The 16303-nt window shown below is 37.0% G+C and overlaps 1 protein-coding gene across 2 annotated transcripts; it reads left to right on the top strand.

Annotated features, from left to right (window-relative positions):
- The first annotated feature begins 10832 nt into the window (after nucleotides 1–10832).
- Nucleotides 10833–16035, top strand: LOC107779211 (autophagy-related protein 8C-like). 2 transcript variants are annotated; one of them, XM_016599585.2, is made up of 6 exons: nucleotides 10833–10984; nucleotides 11162–11224; nucleotides 13024–13079; nucleotides 13161–13213; nucleotides 15537–15655; nucleotides 15734–16035. In XM_016599585.2, the coding sequence occupies exons 2-6, from the start codon at nucleotides 11188–11190 to the stop codon at nucleotides 15838–15840; spliced, it is 372 nt and encodes a 123-aa protein (XP_016455071.1). In that variant the 5' UTR covers nucleotides 10833–10984; nucleotides 11162–11187; the 3' UTR covers nucleotides 15841–16035. The 2 variants fall into 2 exon arrangements, with proteins under 2 accessions (XP_016455071.1, XP_016455070.1); XM_016599584.1 differs by lacking the exon at nucleotides 10833–10984 and having other exon boundaries at nucleotides 11119–11224.
- Nucleotides 16036–16303: the final 268 nt, after the last annotated feature.

A 16303-nucleotide genomic window follows, 5' to 3' on the forward strand; every position in this document is an offset into this window, starting at 1 on the left:
TGGAACAATGCGGATGTGTATTGATTATCGCCAATTGAACAAAGTCACTATTAAGAACAGGTACCCATTGCCGCGTATTGATGATCTATTTGACCAGTTGTAAGGTGCTAGGGTATTCTATGAGATCGATTTGAGTTCGGGGTACCATCAGTTAAAGATTCGGGATTCGGATGTTCCGAAGACTGCTTTCCGTACTATATATGGTCATTATGAGTTTCTGGTAATGTCTTTTGGTTTAACTAATGCCTCGGCAGCGTTTATGGATCTGATGAACAGGGTATTCAGGACCTATATTGACTCATTTGTCATTGTCTTCATTGATGACATTTTGATCTACTCACGTAGTAAGGAGGAGCATGAGCAGCATATGAGAGTAGTGCTTCAGACATTGCGGGAACAAAAACTATATGCTAAGTTCTCTAAATGTGAGTTTTGGCTAGAGTCTGTAGCATTTTTGGGACATATCGTATCGGGCGAAGGTATTAAAGTTGATCCCAAAAAGATTGAGGCAGTTCAGAATTGGCATCGTCCCACTTCGGCAACGGAGATCAGGAGTTTTCTGGGTTTGGCAGGTTATTATCGTCGGTTCGTGGAAGGTTTTTCATCTATTGCCGCACCTTTGACCAAATTAACCCAGAAGGGTGCTCCATTCCGATGGTCCGATGATTGTGAGGTGAGCTTTCAGAAGCTCAAGACATCATTGACTACATCACCAGTGTTAGTGTTGCCTTCCGGTTCGGGGATGTATACAGTGTATTGCGATGCTTCGCGCATTGGCTTGGGTTGTGTATTGATGCAGGAAGTGCAAGTTATTGCATATGCTTCACGTCAGCTGAAGCCCCACGAAAAGAATTATCCGATACATGATTTGGAGTTAGCTGCGATTGTTCACGCTCTTAAGATTTGGAGGCATTATCTTTATGGGGTGTCTTGTGAAGTTTACACTGATCATCGCAGTTTGCAGCATTTGTTCAAGCAGAGGGACCTAAATTTGAGGCAGCGCAGATGGCTGGAGTTACTAAAAGATTATGATATTACTAACTTGTATCATCCGGGCAAAGCAAATGTGGTTGCAAATGCCTTAAGCAAAAAGGCGGAGAGTATGGGTAGTTTGGCCTTCATTTCAGCAGAGGAAAGGCCATTAGCCTCGGATATTCAGTCCTTGGCTAACAGACTTGTGAGGCTGGATATTTCAGAGCCCAGCCGAGTTCTTGCATGTGTTGTGGCCTAATCTTCACTATTTGAACAGATCAAGGCTCGCCAGTATGATGACCCACACCTGGTGGTTCTTCGTGAAACGGTACTACAAGGTGGTGCCAAGGAAGTCACTATTGGTGCAGATGGTGTTCTACGACTCCAGGATCATCTGTGTGTTCCTAATGTGGATGAACTGAGGAAAAAGATCCTGGAGGAGGCACACAGTTCTCGATATTCTATTCATCCAGGTGCTACGAAGATGTATCATGACTTGAGGCAGCATTATTGGTGGCGACGAATGAAAAAGGACATGGTTGAGTATGTAGCTCGGTGTTTAAATTGCCAGCAAGTTAAATATGAGCACCAGAGGCCAGGTGGCCTACTTCAGCAGATGACCATACCAGAGTGGAAATGGGAACGAATTACTATGGATTTTGGAGTTGGGTTGCCGCGGACCTTGAGGAAGTTTGATACAATTTGGGTGATTGTTGACAGGTTGACTAAGTCGGCATATTTTATTCCTGTTGTGACTACGTATACTTCAGAGAGGTTGGCTTAGATTTATATTCAGGAGATAGTTCGGTTGCACGGTGTGCCAATTTCCATCATATCAGATAGAGATCCTCAGTTTACTTCACATTTCTGGAGAGTAGTACAGAGTGAGTTGGGGACCCGTGTAGAGCTCAGCACAGCCTTTCATCCGTAGACTGATGGAGAGTCAGAGAGGACAATTCAGATTTTGGAGGATATGCTCAGGGCATGTGTGATTGACTTTGAAGGTCAGTGGGATCGTTTCCTGCCTTTGGCCGAGTTTGCTTATAATAACAGTTATTAATACAGCATCGAGATGGCTCCATTTGAGGCTTTATATGGTCAGCAATGTCGTTCACCTATCGGATGGTTTGAGCCAGGTGAGGCTAAGTTATATGGTACTGATTTGGTAAGGGATGCCTTGGAAAAGGTAAAGTTGATTCAGGAGCGACTTCGTACAGCACAGTCCAGGCAAAAGAGTTATGCGGATCAGAAAGCGCGTGATATATCATTTATGGTAGGTGAAAAAGTTCTCTTGAAGGTTTCGCCGATAAAGGGAATTTTGAGATTCGGGAAGAAGGGCAAGTTGAGCCCAAGGTTTATAGGCCCATTTGAGGTGTTGAAACGAGTTGGTGAGGTTGCTTATGAGCTTGCATTGCCTCCCAACCTATTGGGAGTTCATCTGGTTTTTCACGTATCTATGCTCCGGAAGTATCATGACGAGCTATCACATGTGTTATACTTCAGCACAGTTCAACTAGATAATAGCTTGGGTTATAAAGAGGAGCCAATTGCCATTGTTGATAAACTGGTTCGCCAGTTGAGGTCCAAGAGGATTTATGCAGTAAAAGTCCAGTGGAGGGGCCAACCAGTCGAGGAAGCAACTTGGGAGGCCGAGGAAGACATGCGAAGCAGATATCCACACTTATTCAGCACTCCAGGTACAATTCTATACCCGTTCGAGGACGAACGTTTGTTTAAGAGGTGGAGAATGTAATGACCCAACCGGTCATTTTAACTTTTAGAACCCTGTTCCCTAAAATAAAACTTCCTGTAGGTGCTTGTAATGATTTATGACTTTCGGTGATGGTTGGTTCGGGATTTGGAAGTGTTTGGGGTGAAACCAGAACACTTGGTTCCTTAAGTTGGCCTTAAAGTGCTAAGTTTGACTTCGGTCAACATTTTGTGAAAACAATCTCGGAATAGAATTTTGATGATTCCAACAGCTCCGTATGGTGATTTTGGCCTTAGGAGCGTGTTCGGAATTTTATTTGAAAGTCTGTAGTTAAATTAGGCATGAAATGGCTAAAAATAAGAACTTAAGTTTGAAAGTTTGACCGGTGAGTTGACTTTTTGATACCGGAGTCAGAATCTAGTTCCAAAAATTTTCATAGCTCCGTTATGTAATTTATGACTTGTGTGTAAAATTTGAGGTCAATCGGAGTTGATTTGATAGGTTCCGACATTGAATGTAGAAGTTGAAAACTTTTAGTTTCATTAAGCTTGAATTGGGGTATGATTCATGGTTTTAGCGTTGTTTGATGTGATTTAGAGGTTCGACTAAGTTCGTATGATATTTTAAGACTTGTTGGTATATTTGGTTGAAGTCCCGAGGGCCTCGAGTGAGTTTCGGATGGTTAACGGATCAAAAATTTGAGTTAAAAAGCTGCTACAATTTTTCCTCTTCTGTTGGACATTCTGGGCTGTGATCGAGCCCAGATATCGAGCCAGATATCGAGCCCAGATATCGAGCCCAGGGTTGACGAGGTACAGGCTCGAGCAAGTGTATCGAAGCCATGATCGAAGGTCCAACTATAGGGCCATGATCGAAGGTCCAGCTCGAGGGCCATGATCGAAGGCAAGGCTCGAGGGCCAGGATCGAGACCCAAGATCGAGGGTCACAATCGAAGGCTCAAGCTCGATGCCATGATTGAGGCTATGATCGAAGGCCAAACCTCGATGCCCTGATCGAGGCCATGACCGAGGTCTAGGCTCGAGCCTGTGATCGAAGCCCCGATCGAGGACCAGTTCCGAAGGCTGCTGGGCAGTTTTATAAAAAGATGGCATTCGTCCCATTTGCCATTTTTGACGAACTTGAGCTTGAGCAGAGACAACTTTTGGCAGATTTTCAAGGGAAAAACATTGGGGTAAGTGATTCTAACTCGGATTTGGTCTACATATACAAGTATATCATTGTTTTCACCATAAATTAGTGTCTTGAGATTGAAATTTGGAAAAAAAGTTTAGAAATCTCATAGAAACGAAATTTTGAGATTTCGGTATCGATTCGGAGTCGGATTTGAGTGAAACTAGTATGGTTGGACTCGTAATTGAATGGGTTGTCGGATTTCATAACTTTCGCCGGATTCCGAGATGTGGGCCCCGCGGGCAAATTTTAAATTAATTTCGGGATTTTTATTTAAAATATAGTATTTCCTTATAGAATTTATTTTTTTATAATTTTTAGTGATTGTATCGAATTATTTTGGCTAGATTCGAGCGAGACAGAGTTGGATAATCGTGAAAAAGGCAAAATTGTGGATTAAATTGGAGCAAGACGAGGTAAGTCTCTTGTCTAATCTTGTGAGGGAGAAATTACCTCATAGGTGATTAAAATTAAATAATTGTTGCTAATTGTGGGGGGCTACGTACGCATGTGGTGATGAGAGTCCGTGCGTAGCTACTATTTATGCTAAAGTCCGGGTAGTTTAGGACTCAAAGCATGCCTTACTTGTGTAAATTGTATTCTTTGATTTATTTATATTAATTGATATCTATATGAGTATATTGTGAATTGTTAGATAAAGATATTAAAAGATGGAAATCTCATAGGCTTGATTGTCTGTTTAAATCAATTAATTGTTAAAATAAATTGTTCTCCTCCCAAATTCATCTTATAATGAATATACTCTCCTTCCGGAGGCACATAAGAAAATGTCCTCCTTTCTTGTGGAGCGGGCCGAATGCCTAGGTAGGATAGATGCATCTATGGATCACGCCGCACGTCCCTCGACAGTGTACACGACACTCTGGATCGGGCCGTACGTCCTCGGCAAAAATCATGCTTAATAATAATAATTACACGATACTTTAATAATTTATTTCAGCTTGTGAAGCTAATTAATAAATTGAAAAATCCTTGAAATTTAATGAATTATTATTCTTGCTTGTTTAGGAATTAATTGTTACTCCTGTAAATGAGATTTAATTGATAAATTAGAATTTATTTGAATTGAAGGAATTTAATTAATATATTGAGAATTGTTACATTTGAGGGAATTTGATTATTTCCGCTGATTAAATAAATTATTGTAAATTCTGTAAATCATGCTGATTTAAATATCCTAGTTTTATTCAATTATTATTGACCTATAGTGAGTGTCAAAGTCGTCCATCTCGTCTCTACCACTTCGAGATTAGGCTTGATACTTACTGGGTACACGTTGTTTAAGTACTCATACTACACTTGCTGCACTTTTTGTGCAGGATCTGAGACAGGTACTAGTGGAGGACCTATCATCACATACCCACGTCATTCCGAGGCATAGTGGTGAGCTGCCTTTCTGAGCCGTTCTGCAGCTACCAGTGTCTCTTCTTATATTTATATTCTGTCTATTTCATTTCAAACAGTATTTGGAGTTTTGTATAATCTACTAGATGCTCATGCACTTGTGACACCGGGTCTTGGCACACACATTGGTAGAAATTGGTATTTTATTATTTTCTTGGAATAAAAGTTTAACCAATGTACGATTGACTTATTAGTTGGCTTGCCTAGCTGTAGTGTTGGGCGCCATCACGACCTATAGGTGAAATTGGGTCGTGACATACTGGGTACACGTTGTTTACGTACTCATACTACACTTGTTGCACTTTTTGTGCAGGATCTGAGACAGGTACTAGTGGAGGACCTATAATCACATATCCACGTCATCCCGAGGTATAGTGGTGAGCTGCCTTTCTGAGCCGTTCTGCAGCTACCAGTGTCTCTTCTTATATTTACATTCTGTCTATTTCATTTCAGACAGTATTTGGAGTTTTGTATAATCTACTAGATGCTCATGCACTTGTGACACCAGGTCTTGGCACACAAACATTGGTAGAATTTGGTATTTTATTATTTTCTTGGATTAAAAGTTTAATCAATATATGCTTAATTTATTAGTTGGCTTGCCTAGCTGTAGTGTTTGGCGCCATCACGACCTATAGGTGAAATTGGGTTGTGACACAGCGCCCCCGACAAAAGGGACGTTAGTACTGCCGAATAGCACTAGTATGTAAAGTTAAAAGTACTATTTCAAAATAGAATGCCCATATAAGAAAAGGTAACACATAGAAACAGCAAGTCACAATCAACAATATCCAAACGTCCAGTTAAAACATAATAATTTACAAAATACGAACTTCATATACAATTTTTGGTTGGGAGATCATTAGCACCGATATACCACTGTTCATAATATCACCTTTTACAATACTAATATTCACAATACCAATACCACCGTATTTTTAGCACGGAGTTCGATCACGACCCGATCGGCTAGGCCATCTCATTAGAGACATCAACTACAATCACTCTCAATACCAATACCACCATACTTTTAGCACGGAGTCCGATCACGACCCGATCGGCTAGGCCATCTTATTTGAAGACATCAACCAAAATCACAATTTCAATTATAATTTTCAGCACAATCACCACCATGTGTGCGGCATGGCATCCGATCACGACCCGATTGGTTAGGTCGTCTCACCACAATGCCGTGTGGATTGACATCATCCTTTTCTATCAATCAAACTCATCCCAATTAAGGGAAATAATTTTATCACATAAATCTCATACCAAATAAGGGAAATAATTCACAAAAATAACATAGGTACAAATGTATTTACCTCATCATCTTTCACATTGTATGAATCTCCACATAGTATTTTCAACCAGTAACAACAACAATATTCCCTTGTCTCTTTTGGCCATTCACAATATTCTTTATTCAAGGCACGACGACCGTATTTGATATTCCACACTTTCATTTCTTCCCTCTCATATATCACCATCATAAATATCAACATATATAATATTCTGGAAATCACAACTTTAAGTTTATTATAAATGAACAATTTAAGCATAATAGATTTCTTTCTGAGAAATGGAGTAAAACAATTGGGAATTGATGCGTAAGTTAAAATCATCAACAAGTAACACACCATTTATTCTTGAAATACTTTTTTCCAAAAAGGGCAATACACAATTTCAACTCATGAATATCTAGGAGTTCATAGTACGTTGGAAATACTTACAAAGCATAGCATTAATTGAAACAACCACATTTAGGCACGACTTGAGTACATAAGCCTTTAGGCAAATCTATTTTCGAAGTCAATTTGGAACAGTTGAATCAAGACTCATTTATTAACCTTTCTCACGTCATTTCATTTCATTGGCATCATTGGCCACAAGTATAACTTTCATTCTTGGCACATTGGCCATACTTTATATCCCCAATTCACTTCCAACCATCTTTATGGATTATCAATAATAAGACATTTCTAAATCAAGACTTTAGATACACATATAAGCAATTAAGAGTCTTAAGAATATTGAAATTTTCTCACATAATTTGGCGTACTAGCTTTCATTTGAAATACGATTCAAAGCCACAATATTTTAATATGCAATCCATACTTTGAAACTCACGGAAACATTATGGAATTCGATTCTAAGAGAGAAAGTTTAGCCAGCATACCTGGAATTTACCCCTTAATGATACTACAATAATCCACTACACTAAGTAACTTCAATCTATAATAACAACATCCAATGGGACTAATATTAGTAACAAATTCTATAATTTAGGCCATTTAGGTATTTTATCAAACACCTTGTAGGCATGAATCTCTACACATCTTAACCATAGAATTGGTTCATCCAACTACTACCATTTATCAATAATTTATCCCACCATCATTCTTAAACAATTCATAACTTCCAACATCACATACATGACCATCCATCCACACCTAACCAACAAATTTCCATCAAATAATCACCTTTCAATCTCTACAATGGTTATATATTTAAATTGGGAACTTATGGCTTCCAATCACCATACTATATGTTCTAATACTTAATTCATACTTATATTTCCATAATATATCCATACATGTAAGTCTTTTGGTGTAGGATTATCTTTTGGAAGAAATCTTGCAAAACCCTCCTTTGAGTTCTTGAAGAAATTTCTTGAAGATCTATGTATTTTATGTGTAGATTTCATCAATACTAGTATATAAATGATGGAATTTAACACCAAGATAATGGAGATTGCTTACCTTGAAGAAGAGGGGAGTTGGTGGTCTTGAGAGAGTGGATAAGAGCTCCCAAATCCGTCCAAGTGAAATGGGGGAAATGAACCCCCAAGGTGAGTACTTAAGGGAAAATCTTCAGGTAGGGGTAGCGTGCCCGTGCCAGTGCCAAATGCCTATACTTCACTGGTTTTCAAAGTTGCTGAGAGCACTGGCGTACCACAATCTGCCCGTTGCACTGTCCCTAGCACGCTCCCAGTTATTTTCTTTTCGATTTCTTGCTTCTCCACTCACCCTCAATTGATACCTTGCTACGATATAGACCCGAATTGACTTCCAAACCTTCATATAAGTATGAAACCATATTCACATAATAACATTCTTTCCATTTAATGTATCCAACATTTTACACACAAATTTTTCCCATTCATAAAACTCCTTAATATATTCCAACACACCTTAAACATATATTCTCATTTAAAAATGACGTGGTTATATTCCATAAGTCTCCTTTAATACTCGAATACGTTATTCCCAAATACCACTGGTGAAATTTTTAAATCTTAAATCGTTAGGAAATTTTTACGGGGCCTTACAATTTCGGAAGGTGAAGTCGGTATTCTGGTATTGAATTGATTGATAAGTGCATATCCCCGTATTTAAATACTCTTTCAAATTTATATTATTATTTTCATGGTAAGAAAGAGTGTAAAAGCACGAAGGGTTATGCCGTGCCATTTTTATTATTTATAATATCATTATCATGGTAAGAAATAGTGTAAAAGCACGAATGGTGTTGCCGTGCCATTTGTAAGTGTAAAAGCACGAAGGGTGTTGCCGTACCATTTGTGAGTGTAAAAGCACGAAGGGTGATGCCGTGTCATTTTCAGAAAGAGTAAAAGCACGAAGGGTGATACCGTGCCAAATGAGAGTAAAAGCACGAAGGGTGGTGTCGTGCCCTTTTCATATTATCAATTGCTTATTTTATTGTTGATAAATTAAATGGCTGCTAAGTGATTCTTCTCTTGCTGAAATTATTATATTATTCCCCTTCGCATGTTCCCTCCCAATTTATAAATTGTTTTTTATTGTATTATTATTACTTTGCATTTGTTTATACTTGTACATGTGATTTACGTACGTGTCTTGTCATAGCCTCGTAACTACTTCGTCGAGGTTAGGCTCGGCATTTACCAGTACATGGGGTCGGTTGTACCGATACTACACCATACACTTATTGTGCAGATTTTGGAGTTGGTCCTAGCGGCGTACCATAGACTTGCTCGGATTCAACTACCCAGAGGAGACCTGAGGTATAACTGCACAGCGTTCACAGTTCTGAAGTCCTCTTCTATCTTATCTTAGCTATGTCTTATCTTTCACACAACTTGAATTTTATTTAGACCTTTATTTGTATTATCCTAGTAGCTCGTGCACTTGTGACACCAGATTCAGAGATGTATTTTGATAATTCGGTATTTATGGTCTTTCACATTTTATTTCAGTAATTTGACTTCTATTTAATTAAATTTGCTTAAAAATAGTTAAGATTATTTTAACGCTAGCTTGCCTAGAAAGTGAAATGTTAGGCGCCATCACGATCCTGAAGGTGGAAATTTCGGGTCGTGACACTTTTACATTGATCAAATAAGGAATGACTTAATGGCCATAATTTGAATTGACTTCAAACTCCTAAACTTTAGAAAAATAATAAAATGACTATCCTGAATAATTTGAAATTTATTTTTAAAGGGTAAAAAAAGCGAACGACATTTCACTAAGGGCTTTTCGTGCTCTTTATATATATATATATATATATATATATATATATATATATATATATATATATAAAATTTATTTTTATCCATATTACTGCTCTGAGCGTCGTTGGCTCTAGTTTTGGTGAAGCACCCCATAAATTCTCTCTCTCTCTCTCTCTCTCTCACACACACACACACACACATACACACACACACACACACACACACATATATATATATATATATATATATATATATATATATATATATATATATATATATATATATATTCTTAACGGGTTAACGAATTATCCGTTAAGAAAATTGAATAATCCGTCCCCAAACCGATAAGTTGTTAATAAAATAATTTCAATCTGTTCCCCGTCCGTTAAACCCTTAACCCGATACTAATAAGCCATTAAGCTTCAGTTTCGGTTCGCTTTTCGGTTTCGATTCGATTTTGAACACCCCTTGTCAACAGTATAGAAGAACGCGAATCTTTTTCGATGAGTAATTTTTTTGATTGCCCAAATACATAAAAGTACAATCATTTAGAAAGTAGGAGTAATTCTTTTTTTTTTTCTCGGCATTACGTTCATACCTCTCTATAACAACATACCTATATAACTTTATTTCTTTATAAAAGCCAAGTTTTTTCGGAACCAATTTTTATGTGATGTTATAATATATGTTCTCTATAACATCACTTTGCTATAACATCCAAAAATATTCGAAACAAACAAGGATGTTATAGAGAGGTTTGATTGTATTTGTGTTAAAAAGTAATTTTCTTTCTCTTCTTTTAATTGACTAACGAATTCTTAAATATAGAAAAAATTGATTCTTTCCTTGGACTTTGTATAAGGCAATACTAAATCAAATAGGTTAGGTTCATTAGATGCGCAAATCGCCACCGCACGCAAACCAAACGTCGTCGTTTCTTCCTTTAACATACTCCCACGACGTCGTTTACTTCAATAACAACGTCTCACCGAACCCAATCCGTAACATATAAAATTAGAGAAATTTGTAGTTGGAAAATAAGTTCCCTTGTGAATCTAAACAACTTTGAGTAGTTCCGTTTCGTGTTCGTATAAAAAAACCCTAATTTTGTTCTCTGTTGAATACTCTCATAACCATCAGTTCTTGATTGAATTTATTTGCTTTGTTACTTTTTTGGGTAAATTTGAAAGGTATCCTCTTGCGTGAATTGCTGTTTTTTTTTTCTTGGTGATTTCTACACGCAAATACAGCTTTTACTTGCGTTTATTAAGTTTGTAAATATTGTGTGTTTATTTTTTTGGTGAGTGAAAAAAAGGCTTTTTTAGGTGAATTCTATCTGATGTTCTTTAGATGTATGAAATTTGCAGGAAGAGATCAGAGTTCGAGTATTGCAATGGCCAAGAGTTCTTTCAAACTTGAACACCCTTTAGGTATGTTTTTCTTTTTTCTTTTTTAATTATAATGAGAGAAATTATAATTATGCGGGAAATTAATTATTGATAGGTAGAGATGGATCCGGGATTTTAAGTAGGTGTAGAGTCAATGGATGCGGACTTAGTGTGTGTTTATATATGTGTATACATACACGGAGCCAGGAATTTTTAGTCATGGATGCTCATCTGCTTTCAATCTAGTGTTGCTACTAATCACAGAAGGGTGCTTAGTCAATCAATTTGTATGTTAATACTAGTTTCATATATAAAAGTAGCGGTTGGTACTTGGGCTGGTAGGAGGTAGCACAAGTTGGTCTGCACACCACCAACACGAAAGGAAAAAAAAAGAATAGTGGTTGGCTCAAGAACAATGGGTGCTTAAACACAGACTGTTTAGGTCCGTCATTGTATGCATCTACGTGTTTTATAGTGTGCCTGCACACACTGCAGGCACATTTATACCCGCTATCCAAATACTAGATCCACGAAGTTGATTGGTTCTAGGATATGGGCAGTCTAGTGATATTTATATTTTGTGGCCTCCTTGTTACATCCTATTCATTTAAATATTGTAGTTGTTCTTTTAGGGTGATTAATTGACTAAAGCTTAATATTTCGAAAGGCAACAACCAGATTTCAATGAAGATATGAGCTGTGTACCTGTCATGGTCTGTTGGTATATGTTCTGTTCTTACTCTTCCCGAATCTAGGAATATATCTGGATTCTGGTGCATGAAATCTAAAGCAGCTGAACATGCATGAAATTATAATGTTCTTCTCTGCCTTTGCATTATGGACCTTGAGATGCTTACGGAATTTCGTCTTGAGATGTTTTCTTAACCCATACTTGCGATCATATACGTTTATTGAATATCTCAACTTTATTATGTTAATAGTGCATTAAGAGTGTGCCTGAGTGCTTCTTTGTTTTGCATATGTGCATATCTACAGCGAGGAATAAAAACGTAGTTGTGCTTCATATTGATAATACACAACTAGTAATTGGCATTAAGGCTTATTTAGTCATCGTTGGTACTACATCAGATGTGGTGTTAGCTCAAGTCCTTTTAGTTTGGTTAGGGATTTGTATGTTAGAATAAGTATGGGATTTAAAGAACATCTAATTTGTCTTAAAAACAAACTATTGATTATTGAAACTAAATAGGTCCATATAGGGTGAAACAAATATAGGTAATTCTTTTAGCCAACGCCAACTAGTTTGGGATTGTCTCATATTTGTTTCGTTGTAGTACTTAACCTCATACTTCATGTCACTAAATTTCTTCTCATTTTTTTAAATTACTAAAATCTCATGGCTCTAATGGACATTTAACTAAACCTAACAAAATAAAAGTAAATGATTCTCATAGAAGATACCAACTTGTTGAGGTTAATCCATATCCAAGTAGAGATAAGAGTGACATTTGGAGAATCTGTATTTTTCCTTAAAAGGTAATATTTAGCGTAGGAATGGAATCAACCTGAATAGAGTGAAAAAGGTATAGGATTCAATATAGCTGACCCCAACTAATTTGGGATTGATGCATAGTTGATTGATTGATTTTGAATTGTGACTAGTATATGAACTGATGGTTTGCAATTATTTCTCTATAGCTTCTCTCGGCCAGATCTGTTACCTGTTCTTATTATGTTTTTTTCTTTTTCTTCCGAGTATATCCCTATTTGCTCGAGTTGATAACTTCCCATTGCCTCCCTTCACCCCCCCGGAATTAGAGGATGATTTTAATGCGATAAATTTTGCTGATGTTTTCGAATTTTTTTTTCTCTTTTAATAGAGAGGAGGCAGGCAGAATCTTCTCGCATCAGGGAGAAGTATCCAGACAGAATACCGGTATGATATCTGCTGTTAAAGCTCTTGCGTTCATTGATGCTTCAGTACTCTTATCCCTCAATGCTATGTATTCCCATTCAGGTGATTGTCGAGAAAGCAGAAAAGGCTGATATCTCTGACATTGATAAGAAGAAGTAAGTTGTTTCTGCGACTTTCCATTATGGTGGTTGTTAAGAATAAAGCGCTCAATTTTAAGCTCTATAGTTAATACATTTAAAACACCGAATGCGTGATCAAATTTAATCCAACTATATATTGGTTTGCGTGCAATTTGCTCTTATAGTTTGTGTTCTCTTTTGTGGTTATATTTACATGATATCGGTTTTACTTCTAGTATTTTTATTTTTAGGCAGAATAGCCTAGTAAACCCTTGTACTTATTTCGGTTTGACATCCCGGTCCTTCTACTTCATTTGTTTTCATCCAGACATTTTTACTTGATCAAAACCTATATTTTAAACCACTCTGACCGTTGACCAAGCTTATGTGGCGTTTATTTTGCTGAGTCAGATAAAGTGCGTGGTTACACACTTTTAAAAGCGGGTGAATGCACTAGGTTTGATTTAAAAATACTAAAATCAAAAGAAACAATAACAAAGAAAAGAAAAAGATTTTTTTCAAAAAATATTCCCCAATCCCTTTGCATCTTCTTCTCTGCCCAGCTTTTTCTTTCCCTCCCCGTTCTGGTCGTGACCCCCCTCCCCTTTTTTAATCCCTACTTCGACACCCACTTTCTCTCCTATCTTCTTCGTTGTGACCCCCTGCCTCCTTTCCCTTATAGTCTACTTTTATTGCTTTCCCACCACCATTAAACAGCCACACAATTGAGTCACACATGATGACTAACGTGTTGCTTCCAAGGACTCTAGAATCGAAAACTGAGATTATCGTTGCAGCGAATCGTGCCGCAACAGCAAAGAGGAATCGGGAGAATATAGATGAGATTTAACAAACATACCTGAAATTTAATTAACAAAAATACCTAAGACTTTTGTTCAATTCTCTCTAAGGTGAAATAAGCACCAAATAAAGAGGGGGTGGGGTTGAGTTTATCTGTGTTCTATGAGCTCCCAAGAAGAGTTTTATGCTTGGGACAATAGGAAGTTAAAAAGATTTTATGGTACAAAAATCATGATTTGATTTTGTGCATTTTGTAATGGGTATTATAGGAATTATAGGAAGAAAAAAAGAGACAGTATGATTGCTCATTGTGGGAGTAGCCATGGAAGGTGCTGGTCTAAGCTTGGCAAGCTTGTGCAGTATCCTATTTCTCTCCGCTTTTTCAATTTATTTCTTTTTTTTTAAAAAAAGGAAAGAGAGTATAATAAGTGTTTTTAGTAGATAGAATATAATTAATTACGTGGAAAATAATGTGTCTTCCACGTCAAGCAAGTGAGATACACACATGGTCAGAGGGGTTTAAAATATATGTTTTGATCAATTAATAATGTCTGGATAAAAACAAGTGAAGTAAAGGGACCGGGATATCAAACCGGAACAAGTAAAGGGGTCTATTAAGCTATTCTGCCTTATTTTTATTTAACTTCTGGCGCTTTTTATTTTTATTTATTTATTATTATTTTTATTTTGTATAATATTTGCATGATCTCAACTTGTTCGATCATCCGCTTTGTCATAGTTCGTTCAAGATTAGCAGTGGATGTGGATATTAATATGGCAAGTTAGGGCGATATATCTTGTGAATGCTGCCTGGTTGTAGTAGTAAAAGGTCTGCAAAATTTTTGTTCAGGAATTGATTACAAAATCAGAGAATTTGTTGCCTGGAAGTACACGATATTTTAATGTGGTTTGTCATGGTTGATATGAGTTTTTGAGTTTCCATTTCTTTTCCTCTTATGCCCCCCGATGGGGGTGAATTTGTGGTTGTGCAAGTTTGGGGTTTAAATCCTGAATGCTGCAGAATTTTACATTTATTAGTATGCATTTTCGCAGGAGTAGCAATTTGACGGAGTTTGTCGCCACGAAGGTTGATGATATAATTCATTAGTCATATGCTTTTCTGTTAGATTCAATTTCAAGTATGGTCTGTACAGTAATTCCTGGTGTTCATGGTCCCAATTTGAGTTTTTTCGTATCCTAAATACTACATGTTCCTGCCGCTATATAGCAATGGATGCCACTTTTGGTTGATTAGATGTGTTTTGGCTTCGTTGCATGGAAATTTGGCGCTGTTCCTGAAATGTATAGTTAGTAGTTTAATTGGTATATTTATCTGCGGAGAACTGTCTAGGGCATTCGGGTGTTTCTTCTTTTGGTAATTAAACACAGGTTGATGCTTCAACATCAAGATATTTGGGCTATAAACTTCAACATGTTTACAGAATTAGTCTCCTAACACATGATAGTTGCCGATTATTATTCCTAATATATAAGTAGATCCGACAGAACTATAGCTGCTTTAGTGTAAACTAATTTTTGTCTTGTTTTGTGATGGTAGGTACCTCGTCCCAGCTGATTTGACTGTTGGCCAGTTTGTTTATGTGGTTCGAAAGAGGATCAATCTCAGTGCCGAGAAGGCCATATTTGTCTTCGTCAAAAACATTCTCCCTCCAACTGGTAAGTGGATTATGTTAACATAAGGTCTTAAACTTACCCTAGACAACTTGTGTCTTGATATATCTTCTTCTACTGCAGCTGCTCTGATGTCTGCAATTTATGAGGAAAACAAGGATGAAGATGGATTCCTTTACATGACATACAGCGGCGAAAATACATTTGGGTTTCTTGAGCTCAGCAGTTAATATTTTAAGTTTACCATCTAAACTGTAAATCTGCTATTTCTTTGATTTGATTATGGATGGTTTAACTGGCAGCTGACTTTTGTTTTTGTTAATGAACTATTATCCATAAAATGTATAGTTGACAAGTCTTGCACTCTTAACCAATTCCTCTTTCATCTTCTGTGGGGTTGTTGTGTGACTATTGATGTTCCTTTATCAATGTGTGTGAATTCTAGAACTCCAGTTTTGTTAGGGAATTCTGTTTATAATTGCTCCATGTTATATAGATCCTAATGATATAACTTAAAATTTTCTAAGTTTGTTAATGAAAGAATTTCTAACAAAAAGCATATTTTTGTCATTAACATACGGTGTCTAATGCGTCTCCACTTCCCTTTTTAATAGCTATTATGGAGGAACCGCTGCCCTCACTCAGCTCTTATCTAGAAATTTTTACTCAATCAAGAAATGCTTATCTTATATG

This window comes from Nicotiana tabacum, chromosome 14, assembly GCF_000715075.1.
Source record: "Nicotiana tabacum cultivar K326 chromosome 14, ASM71507v2, whole genome shotgun sequence".
Taxonomy (NCBI): domain Eukaryota; kingdom Viridiplantae; phylum Streptophyta; class Magnoliopsida; order Solanales; family Solanaceae; genus Nicotiana; species Nicotiana tabacum.

Coding starts and splice junctions, on each gene's coding strand:
- LOC107779211 (XM_016599584.1), top strand. CDS start 11,134: ATGTTCTTTAGATGTATGAAATTTGCAGGAAGAGATCAGAGTTCGAGT. Junction 11,225..13,023: donor CAAACTTGAACACCCTTTAG/GTATGTTTTTCT, acceptor CTCTTTTAATAG/AGAGGAGGCAGGCAGAATCT. Junction 13,080..13,160: donor AGTATCCAGACAGAATACCG/GTATGATATCTG, acceptor ATTCCCATTCAG/GTGATTGTCGAGAAAGCAGA.